Here is a 12052-nt window from a genome sequence, read left to right as displayed (position 1 = left end):
CTCGTCGTGCCATGTCGATCGAGAGGACAGGGTTAGTCGTCGTGAGTCTGCCTCTTCGGAGAGCGGAGATGGCGAATGCATGTATCAGGTTAATTAGTTCGACACTAGTGGTTTTCTCTCTTTCGCTCTCTCTTTTTCCCTTCTCTCTCTCTCTCTCTCTCTTTCTCTCGCAGAGATTTTCCCGTCACGATTTTCACAAATCGGCAAACATATCAGGAAAAATATTTTACTCTCTCGAGACGAATTTACCGACACGAAGAAGCGTGTCAACATTAATTTGCGGTAATTTACCAAAATCGATTCGCGTCCGGGTGAAAATAAGAAGCAATGGGACCATGCTTCTCTCTTTGTTCTAGTTGGAGTTAGGTTTTATCGCGAAATGACGTTTTGCTGTTTTATCGTTGGCAGACATCTACGATTGTAAGGGTGCAACTGGGGCAGTAATTATAGTTTAAACGAGGTAACCGATATATCTTAACCGTTCCAAAAACTGTTTCAAACCAGCAACAATATTTCATTATAGTTGTTTAACGCCAACAGTATCTTGTATTTAGATAGCCTATTTACGCAAATCTATTCATGGAAAGTTGACAATATTAACAGGCTATAAATCGCGTGTTACTTTCTTTTGCATTGGATAGAATTTATTCTAATTTTTTATATAATTATAACTTTTATAAGATATTATGATACATTTGTTTAACAAAATAATTAATTCTATCATCTCTTATATATACATATGTGTGTATGACAATTTAAAATATTACTAATATATATATATATGTATATATTATTAAAACGATTTAAATGGAATGTTACTTAATTTTTTTTATGAAAAAATAATTATTAATAATAAACTACAATCTCTAAGAAATTTAACATTACAACTATTTATTATTTTTTACTTTTTTTAATCACTAACTTATAACTTATAACAATTAAAATTCTTAATGATGATTTGCATGGTGTTTCTTTCAAAGATCGATCACGTCTTCAGGTAATAAAGATTCGGTGATGAAAGGTTCTCGCACAAAGAGGATTGTCGACGTACGTGCTGTAAAACAAATCTCTCATAATAATAATTATCAATTACTTGCCAAGCAAATGAGAATAAAAATCTAATTATGAATAAGCTTTCTTTTTTAGCATTTATTATATAACGATAACAAGAAGCGTTATTATTATATTATAACGATAAAATGAAATGTTAAGTGATTTGATGTTGAGGAGTGAGAACTATGAATGTTTCTCTTATAATTCACGTGAAGCGACTCACATGATTGCCTCTCTGACTTATCTATTTGTACTGACGGAAGTAGGACGTCACAATTATCTTTTAATAATATTATTTGTTCAAAACTAAGAGAGATAAAAACTATGTAATTTTATCTATTATATTTTGAAATATACCTGTAATCAATTTCTTCTCTTCGCGTCTGCGATATATTAAATATGCTACCGGTATTAGAATTGTCGCAATTAATATGGCAAGAGCCAGGAAAGGCCAAACTATTTTGGCAACATTAATCCAGGCGCTGTAATGAGGTTCCAGGTAACAAGGTAAATCTGAAAAATAAAAATGGAATAAAAATAAAATATATACAAATTACTATTTTGATCAATAGAATGTAAATTCTCTATTTTTCAAATAATTTTGTATTATTTTGATCAATTTTTAAATAGTATTTTGCATAGCTGATTTTTTACGTTAATTTTATAGTTTTTCTATAAATTCTCATTTTTATAAATTAATTAAAAACATTACATTATATTTTTTATTGTTTTGTAGAAAAAGTAAAATTCCGATATTTTGTGAGAAAATAATATTTCCACAATTTTAATAACATTAGTTAGAAAAACAAGTAAATATTCTCTGCCAATTCCTTTTCTATCTTTATTTCTCTCTTTTTTTGTTATAATATAGAAATATTATATTATTTATGTTGTATAAAGCAAAATTTTTTAAATGTTAAACAAGAAAATCCATTCTTGTACTAAAGATGATCACTCAAAACAGATAAAAGTTAAAAAGAGAATGAGAAATATAAATTTTCCTATAATTAGTATAAATAATAAAACACATTAACATTTTTGCTTATAATTAAATGTATTATTATTCTCATTTATAAATGAAAAAAAGTAAATAATTGTTTGCTCTCCCTGTTCTTAAAGTGAAACGCAAATACCTGTATTAAATAAGCAGCCAACGATAGAAGTATTGATTTTATCAGAGTGTATCATGTAACAGAGTGATTCTTTGTTAAGAAAATTGTCGCATTGATAACAATACGGCACGTTCTCGTAGGCTTGCATAATTATGCTATTATTTGTATCGTTACGGATTGTGATTCTGCAATTACATATCATGTAATTTATTAAACAATTTATTAATTATTTAATTAGCGATTATTTAAAGCTTTTTCCACGATGGGAAATCTGTAATATTCACCTATTGATATCGCTGCTATTGAAATCCATTGTTATGATACATATTGTCGGTTGATCGCAATCCCACCCTCTCCAACCGTAATGACATTTGCAGCTGTACGCGTTGTCTTCAATAATACACGTACCGTGGCCACTACAATTACGAGAACACACCGGAATGCATTCTGTCTCAAAACTAGATCCGGTATTCGGCACAAAATTGTCGTGACAAATGCAATAATTTGGGCCGACACAATTGCCATTCTGACACCCTCTTTCGCAAATCGGCTCGCAGAAGCTTTCGTTTTTCAAAGCGAAGCCCGCGTTACACGTGCAATGCTTTGGAGCTGTGCACGTGCCGTTCGAACATCCTTGAGCGCAGTAGGGTACGCAGGAGTTTTCATAAAAATTCCGTATGTAACCTTCGTCACACTGGCAAATGAGGGATGCAATACATATTTCATTATTCCCGCATGAAGGGTTGCAAGTAGGTTCACCACGTGGCACACAAATGCGCGTTGTGCTATTGTCTAATGGTAAAGACAGTTGATGCGGTTTGATCCACGATGGTTCATAATCTTTGTCACAGGTACATACATTTGGCGCGGTACATGTACCCTTGATGCATTTAAAATTGCAAACTGGTTCGCAGTTTCGGAATTGATAGTCACCCCATTTATGTATTTTCACTTCCTGATTTTTTATCGAAGGAATAACAAATATAATTTTTTTCAATTACTTATGATTCAAATATTATATTCTTAGAAATATTCGTAATAATACGTTTTTTACGGGTTACTTAGATAATTATAAATCAATAAGTACGTATGTTTGTCGCTACCAATTAATTAAAAAGCAACCTTTTTTAATATTAAATAAAATGTTATAAATAAATGTTTAATATTAAATAAATGTAATAATATATAAATATGTATGAAAAAATCTTTTTCTTTTATATATCAAATTTTGATAATAAAATATATAAATATTAACTTTTATATTTTATCATGTATGGTTATATACTTGTTGTACTTACACTAAGTGGTATAAGGTATGATATCCGTGATAGATTTGTATTCAAACGTTGTGATGGGTGATATCCCTCGGAGCAAGTGCATGTATTAGGCGACGTACATATCTCATTCGGTCCACAAGGTATTGCGCAATACGGCTTGCAAACTGGATTCGTCTGATTGTCATAAACAAAGCCGTCGTTGCAGGTGCATACTCCGGGTGCGACACACGTGCCATTGCCACAGTCCATTTTGCAAATCGGTTCGCATAAGTATTTGGAATTTCCATTACGATGTTCGTGACCGTCGTTGCAATTACAACTTTCTGGTGCGATGCAAGTGCCCATTTTACAGGGTTTGCTACAGATTGGCTCGCAAACGCTCGAATTAACTGCTTTGTAACCGTCGTTACAGAAACATGTCTGCGGCGCCATGCATGCGCCGAAAACGCAGACCTCGTCGCATTTAGGCACGCAGGTGAAGCGATTAAACTGGTCCACCTCGTAGCCATCTAGACATTTACAGACATTAGGTGCTGCGCAATAACCGTTTTTGCACGGACGATCACAAATAGGTTCGCACGTGGAGTCATTTCCGGTTTTCTTGTAACCGGAACGACACGAGCAGACATGCGGTTCGTAGCAATATCCGTAGTTACGTTCGCATTCCTCGTCGCAGACAGGACGGCAAGTAAATCCGTCCGAATCCATCCAGTAGTCCTCGTTGCAGCTACATATGTCAGGTTCGATGCACGTGCCGTTGATGCAACCATTCGTGCATACTGGCACGCACGTTTCTTCGTCGGTCGTGTCATTTAAAGCGCGATATCCTGTATGACATGTGCAAACATTCGGTTCCAAACAGTGTCCTTTCTTGCAAGATTGCGGGCAATGCGGTACACATTCCGTACCGACTCGAACATAATCTTTGCAGCATACGTGTTCTTTGATTTGTATGGTGGAATACTGTAAATGTAATAAGTGAATTAGAAAAATAGTAAGTATAAATAGATAAGAAGAAAGAAGGAGAGGTAAAAAAATATTTATATAAAGGAGTTTAGAAAATAAAATAAAATAAAATAAAATATTACATATTATCTGTAATGTGATACAATTCTTGCATTGTTTAGATATTATTATTTACTAATGAATTTTTATTAAATTTTCTTATCTAGATTTGCCATAAAGCACAATAGTTGATTAACCCATAAATCTGAATATAGCCTACAAACAATTAAATATCTTTTTTTCTGAGATTTTTTTTATTAATTCAATTCAAATCTATGCTTTATCTATTAAATACTGAATTTGATTAATCTGATTTCTACAATAAAAATTTACAATTGCAGGATAAAATAACAGTAAGACAAATGCATTTGACACGTATTTGAAAATTATTCCTTTTTAACTGTTTTTTTACATTTTTTTACGAGATTTTTTATTTCTCATTTCTGTTTTATTTCTTATTATGTGTATTATTTATTGGATTAATTACCTTGTTCCTGTAATTGAATCTTTTGGAAATTTTATATAAAAGTGAATTCCTTTCTCTATACATATATGTTTCCATATAAGGAACGTATTGTGACACATTGTGGCTGCAATAAAATTAACAAAATTATTATGTATTTTAAAAAGTAATATTGAAAAATTTTAGAATCTATATATATCAAATTCAGAAGTAAATACTTGATAGATATAAATAGAATACAATTTCGATATACAGAAAAAAAGATCGTATAACATACCTAACGTATCTAATACACGTTGAATTTTTATTAATTCTGTTCACAGAAGAATTATTAATTGATGAGTGAGGATGAAAATTAATTATGGCCTTAGCATGGTTTATTTCAGGTAGGAAAATTTCACCATTTGTATACAATTTGTTTATTTGTAGAAATAATAGTCTGGCAATTAATAAAGTGATCAAACTCTTAAACAATCCCATAGCACGTTGTTTTTATGAAGTTGACATTTGCTCCGTGAAACTTAAACTGACTATTGTAGCGCTTTCTTTCCATGTATTATCTCCTTTATCTTCTGCTATGTTGTTTTAATGAGACAGGATGTGCTATGCTATCAGAGAGTTTACTGAAATGTATGTGTATTTGTAGCATAAAGTTCAAATTGAAATAGTATAGGATAGAAAATAAGATTACTTCGTATTTCAAAAGGCATTTTATTCTAAAAGTCAAAAATAAGTTGTTTTTGTACGTACTTTTTTATACATAAAGATAGCACAATGTATATATCTTTTATTTTCTTTCTCTCCACGAGAACACGTATGGAAAAAATATTTCGTGAAATTCTATAGCGAATAGATAATATGCAAGAAAATAGGATGGCAGACGCATGTATCAACTCCAAATTGTCAAAAGAAAGTTTAAAATCGCATGCAAAAACTTTGCATTTTTCATGATGAACACAATTAGCTCAAAGCAAATAGTAAATAATCTAGCAATCATTTTATCAACTGCAGAAGTCTTAGTAGTCGAAATCTTGAATAAAGCAAAGTTTTTGCTAAATTATCATTTAGCACGTAAATTTGTGGCAGTGACAAAGTATACTATAATATAATGACGATAATATATTTCATAAAGCTAGTCACTTGATGTAACGCTTACACAATTTGTATAAGAAAGAAATAAAATTAATTAATATATACATATATAAGCTTTTACAGTAAAAGAGAGGAGAGGAGCAAACGCGGTTGTATTTTTCTAGTTTACATCTCGCCAAATTTTAATTTTTGTGACGAAAAAATTGTCAAACAAAATATCACAAAACAATTGGGAATTCGGAACGCCTTTATTTAAACTCTTAATTATAGTTTATTGAATATATATTAATGAATATATACATTTTTAACTTTAACAATTAATTAATTAAATTAATGACAAACAATCATTTATCATCACTATTATTACAGAAATTTAAAAAATGTTATATTACGCTTTCCATTTCAACATTTTTCATATTAAGTAACATTACTCTGTTCAAGTGGTTCTTGTGTTAATGTACTGTGTCTGCAAATGGGAATTGCCTGCTCATCACCTGTTAATAAGAATAATTTGATGAGTATATTTATACAATATTAATCATATGTCATGTTTCTTTCAAGAATATTGGATTATTAAAAAAAAAGAAAATAAGTTATATACTCACTAATGTATTAATATAACAATTATATCTATACATGCGTCATCAATATAATTTCAAAAATATAAAAAAATGATATTTATAACTTATACTCTATGTAGTGTAATTTATATATATATTCTATTTTAATTCAACATTTTTTAAATAAGTATATATAATTGAAAAAGTATTTCTGTAATTATTATTGAATAATTGATAATACCTAGACCAATTTGTCTGTTTCGACGTTTTCGTAGGACTACATAAGCTATTACAGCTCCTATAAGAAATAATATTCCGAAACCTGCAATTCCACTTAACTTGATAATTTCCTTTTCGTTTCTATACTGACTGCTCAGTTCGAGGCATTCTATTGTAAAAAGTGATAAGTCTTTATTAATTTGTCATGAAATATTATGAGAAGAATTAAAAATTTGACAAAAAAGACAGATATATATATAACAATTATTAAAAATCAATCTATGTATAATATTAATATATTTTTGGTATAACACACAATATAACTTATGTTGCGGATATCTAAAGAAAATTTGTATTAATTTCGATATTTATATATTATTGTATGTAATCAGAAAAAAATTATAAAATTTTATCTTTCTGCTTTTTTCTTCGAGATAAAAAGAAATGCATTTTAAATAAATTTATATTTATAACAAACCTTTATTCATTAAGCAACCAATTTGTGTTTCATTCTCAGTGTCATTAATATGCATCTTAAAACACAAAGTCTCGTTGTTTATTTTATTAATACACTCGGGGCACGCTGGGTTATTTATAAGTACATTCTCGATAGTATTATTTTGTTCTTCTATGACTTGTAATCTGCAAAAAAATAAATAAGTCACAGATTTATAAACCACTCATTTTAGATATTATTACAATATCAAAATTTCATAATATCAAAGTCTATCCTGTTTAAAAAGAGAAATAAAGAGAAATGTTTTATCCTATTTATTTATTCAGTAATAGATGTTACCTATATGTAAATAGGTTAAATATATTTATTGGTGTTGTATCAATTATTATTATATCTATTTAATAGAAGAGTGTAAATTTACTTAATATAATATACTTAATATTTACGACTCGGTACGATTATCTTCGTCGTTTAAAATCGAGATACACAAGGTTGGCCGGTCACAATGCGGCCCAGTCCATCCATAGTTGCAGTCGCAAATCCTGCGTTCGTCGATGCATTCGCCATGAGCGCCGCAGCCACCTTGGCATGCGTGCACGCAGGTAGCTTCGATTCTCACGAAACCGGTATGACATTGACACTCGTTCGGTGCCACGCAGTCGCCATTGTCGCAACTCTCGCAATGTGGCACGCATCTACTTGCGTTTTGCCTGTCCTCAGAAATTGAATGAGATTCCTGGCCTTCGTATCCGATTCCCGAATCTTCGAGAATGAATCCGTCGTCGCATTCGCAGATTTCGGGTGCCACGCACGTGCCATTGTTGCACGTTGAACAAAAAGGCTCGCATCTACCCATTTCTCCATTTAGATAACCATCGAAGCACGTGCAGAGATTCGGAGCTGTACACGTGCCGTTTCCGCAGTCAACAGTGCAGATTGGTTCGCAACTAAACGGAACATCTTTTCCGTCATAATAAATCATGCGATAATCATCCACACAAACGCACAAGTCGGGCGCCACGCAAATTCCATTTATTTCGCACGCTGGATGACAGATAGGATCGCATATATTTATAGAATGCGTCGATAGACGATAGCCTAAATTGCAATTGCATACATTGGGTTGAATGCAGGTACCATTCTTGCAGCTCGGATTGCAAATCGGTTCACAGAGGTTCGTATTTTTCTCAACAGGTTGATAGCCGAAGTTGCAGGTGCATTCATTTGGCGCGCTGCAATATCCATTGATGCAGTCAGTTTCGCAGAAAGGTTTGCATATGTTTGAAGAATTGTTCTTAGAAAGACGATAGCCTTTGTTGCATGTGCAAGTTTCGGGTGCGCTGCAGATGCCGTTTATGCAATTCTTGCTACAGATAGGTTCGCAGATAGAGATAAGGTGGCCGCCTGAAGGTTGATAACCAGTATTACAACTACACATATCAGGAGCGCTGCAGAATCCATTGATGCATTCTGTGTGACAGACTGGCTCGCATATTGAGTTATCGGCAAAATATGATATAGTCTGAAAATCAAAATTTTTTACGTGAGTACAAAAAATTATTTTATGTAAATCTAAAGCGTATATACGATGTTTTTTTAAGCTATATTAGAAATAGGGTGCGTTCGAAAAATACTATCAACGTTAAAAGCGTCGTTCAATATCTTTTTACTTACTAAATAAGAACAGAGTACTAATGATGTTTCCTCGAACGCACCCCATAATCTTGTGGCGAATTTCTCTTTTTTCTCTAATACTAACGGTTTTCTTAGGTTGGTTCTTGTTAACTAGACGATATCCTTCAAAACAAGTACAAACATTTGGTGCGGTACACATGCCGAATGGTTCGCAAGAAATTTCGCAGTAAGGTTCACAAATGTGTTTCGTTGATTCATCGCCATTCAGTCGAAATCCCTCGTTGCATGTGCATACTCCAGGCGCAGTGCATTTCCCATTGACGCAAGCTTTTTCACAGACCGGTTCGCAATTGTGTTTTGAATTCTCAAGTAACCCATAACCCTTGAAACAGCTACAACTTTCAGGGGCCACACAAGTACCCATGATGCAAGCTTCTCTACAAATTGGTTCGCACATACTCGGAGTTTTTAAGGAATAACCTTTGTCACAAGTGCATACATTGGGTGCTGTACATGTACCGTAAAGACAACCATGTTCGCACTTGGGTTTACAGGTGAATATATCATCTGGATCGAGCTCATACCCATTATTACAAGAACAGGTGTCAGGGGCGATGCATTCGCCGTGAACGCATGGATTTTTGCAAACAGGTTGGCATTTCTGAGAACAGAGAGATGCGAATTTGTCAATATGTGCTGTTTTCTTCTTCTGTGTATTTGTTTTCTTCTAATATTAATATCTTTCTAATTGAGAGACAATAATTATTTTCATGCGATGCATAGAATATAGAATATAATCTTTTAATTTCGATTTTACGTTACCTACATTAGATACTCTGACATCTTCAAGAATTATATCGGTGTATCCATTTAGACAGTCACAATAATCGGGTTCGGAGCAATATGATCCTGTGAGACATTGCGAATTGCAAACAGGTTCACAAGTATAACCGGCCATATTCAGTGAATATCCATGATCGCATGTACAAACGTTCGGCGCGGTGCATTTACCATGCACACAAGTGTGAGTGCATGTAGGAACACAGATAGTGTCAGAAAATAGTTTTTCTTCATATCCATAATGACATTGGCATATATTTGGTTTGACGCAGGTGCCGTTTCCACATTTAGGTTGACAAATTGGTTCACACCAATTAGTTAATTTAAGCTCATATCCATCACAACATAGATATTTTTTGCGCCATGATACGTAATACTAAAAGCAAAGTTTTAATTCATTATCAACATTGCGTTATTTATATGTATAAAGAAAATCATTTCTATATTTTAGAATATAAGAAATAGAATTATTTGGTTAATAACTGAATTAGATAACAAAAAATAATAATTCTTATGAAAAAAAAAATGAAATAATATTTCTCTTTTACTATAACACTTTATACATATACATATTATAAATTTTAAAATATTAATATTAAATGTCATAATATATTATTAATAAACAATTTTATTAAATATCCTCTTATTAGCTCTATTCTTTACATATTATATTTGTATATAGATTCCCATTAAAAATTTTAAAGTTAACCCCCGTCTAAACCATAATTGATGTTTAACAACCAATTTTTAGTGATTCCTGAAATGTTATTAAATATTAGGAATACTTTATTAATTTGAATAAGTAAATGTTTATTTTATAGAAGATATTTTTAATAAATTAAATAAATCAGAATAAAATTGTGATTTTGATTTTGTGTGATTATTTCCGCGCTTCAAGTAGCTACAAGTCTACACTTCAAACCGTCATATTTTTTTATAGAAATATCTACCAAAAAACGTTTTGGATAAAATTAATAATAAATGGCGATCCATTAATGCACATTAAAGGTTATTATTGTACACAAATTTACAACATAAATATAAGTACTTAAAACATTAAAAGAATTATAATAACATGAATTATTAATATCATTATTTGTATTCATCAATAATAATAGCTCTTACAATTAATTGTTTTACATCTTTAATTCCTTATGTCAATATAAAAAATTTGTGTATAATAATCTTTATGTGCACCTGTGCGTCCTAGTACAGTTCAACCGAATTCGCTATAAATTGTTTTCTTTTATAGAATAAAAAAATTTAATTTTGAATAAAAGAGTTCCCATTAAAAATTTTAAAGTTAATCTCCACCCCATCTACGCAACAGAAGTTTGGAAATCAATTTCCATTTACATATGAAGACTTATCAGACCTATACAAATTCTAAATCTAAATCTTTTTTAAAGATTTTAAAAGAAAATATTATTTGAAATTATATAGCTACAAAATAAGACTGTTATACTTTTTTACATTTCTGAAATTTTAATCTTTAAAATGCTATTTGTTCTAATTTTTAGACTTTAAAAATTTACATTATGACATTTGTGTTACGGAAAAATTATTTTTTGTCAAAAAATATTATGTGTGCCACAAATATATTTATTATATTTTTCTGTACATTAATAATATTTATTTATTATTTCTATTTTATTGAGAAAAGACAAGTCATGCGTCATGCGAGGGAACAGAAGTTTTACATATTCAAATCTTACCTCGAGTCTATAATTCCATCTAGTTCGAGTCTTATAAAAAATACCCCACGTCTTTTCTTTATATGTTTCTAAGTATGGAACTGTTCGAGTTGCATAAAAACTATAAGCAACGTGTAATTTTAGTAAAATTAGTTTATTTATGCAGTGTAATTATATCTAATGAGTACTATTTTAATTTGTAAAGACAGAAAAAGAGAAAATGTGTGACCTATATCTTACCTAACTGTTTGACTACATCTTCCTTCTGATGCAAGAATTTCTGGAGGGTCATCATCATTCAGAAGAAATCCATGTTCCAAAGGTATATATAATAATAGAACTTTGGTAATCAGTCTGTTTTCTAGAATAGCAAGAATAAATATAGCATACAAAAATTTCATAATTGCTAAATATAGAAAAATTTATTTATTTTCGAGAGAAGACAACTAGCAAGAAAGAACGATAAACGCTTGGTCAGTTATATATCACGTCGTAAATTAGACTAGAGGCTTCTCTTCCTCTTTATTATGATGTAGCGCGTTATCAGGTTCAACAGGATGTTAGCTGTTGTCAAGCAGCAATAATTAAATTTATATGAATTCTCAACTTATATATGATAATTTTATCTCTTCAAATTAAGTATTT

General features: G+C 31.1%; 1 protein-coding gene across 1 annotated transcript; it reads right to left on the bottom strand.

Moving 5' to 3' along the window:
- Positions 1–941: 941 nt before the first annotated feature.
- On the bottom strand, positions 942–11976 carry LOC140674095 (uncharacterized). Its single transcript, XM_072907781.1, has 15 exons — positions 11648–11976; positions 11429–11528; positions 9700–10089; positions 8998–9534; positions 7685–8760; positions 7260–7423; positions 6804–6950; positions 6434–6496; positions 5188–5404; positions 4935–5037; positions 3464–4405; positions 2450–3120; positions 2187–2350; positions 1411–1566; positions 942–1054 (listed from the first exon to the last, which is right to left on the bottom strand). Exons 1-15 carry the CDS (start codon positions 11806–11808, stop codon positions 975–977), a joined length of 4971 nt encoding a protein of 1656 aa, XP_072763882.1. The 5' UTR covers positions 11809–11976; the 3' UTR covers positions 942–974.
- Positions 11977–12052: the final 76 nt, after the last annotated feature.

Source organism: Anoplolepis gracilipes, chromosome 1 (assembly GCF_047496725.1).
Source record: "Anoplolepis gracilipes chromosome 1, ASM4749672v1, whole genome shotgun sequence".
In the NCBI taxonomy this organism is placed as follows: Eukaryota; Metazoa; Arthropoda; class Insecta; order Hymenoptera; family Formicidae; genus Anoplolepis; species Anoplolepis gracilipes.
The sequence above is the reverse complement of the archived record's forward strand: the minus strand, read 5'-3'. Positions and strand labels throughout refer to the sequence as shown.

What these genes read in the sequence shown, in the direction of transcription:
- LOC140674095 (XM_072907781.1), bottom strand. Translation starts at nt 11,808, where the DNA reads ATGAAATTTTTGTATGCTATATTTATTCTTGCTATTCTAGAAAACAGA. An exon ending in ACAAGAACCACTTGAACAGA is followed by an intron (nt 5,405 to 6,433) that starts GTAATGTTACTT and finishes TGTCAACTTCAT; the next exon opens with AAAAACAACGTGCTATGGGA. An exon ending in AGAGAAGAAATTGATTACAG is followed by an intron (nt 1,055 to 1,410) that starts GTATATTTCAAA and finishes TTTGTTTTACAG; the next exon opens with CACGTACGTCGACAATCCTC.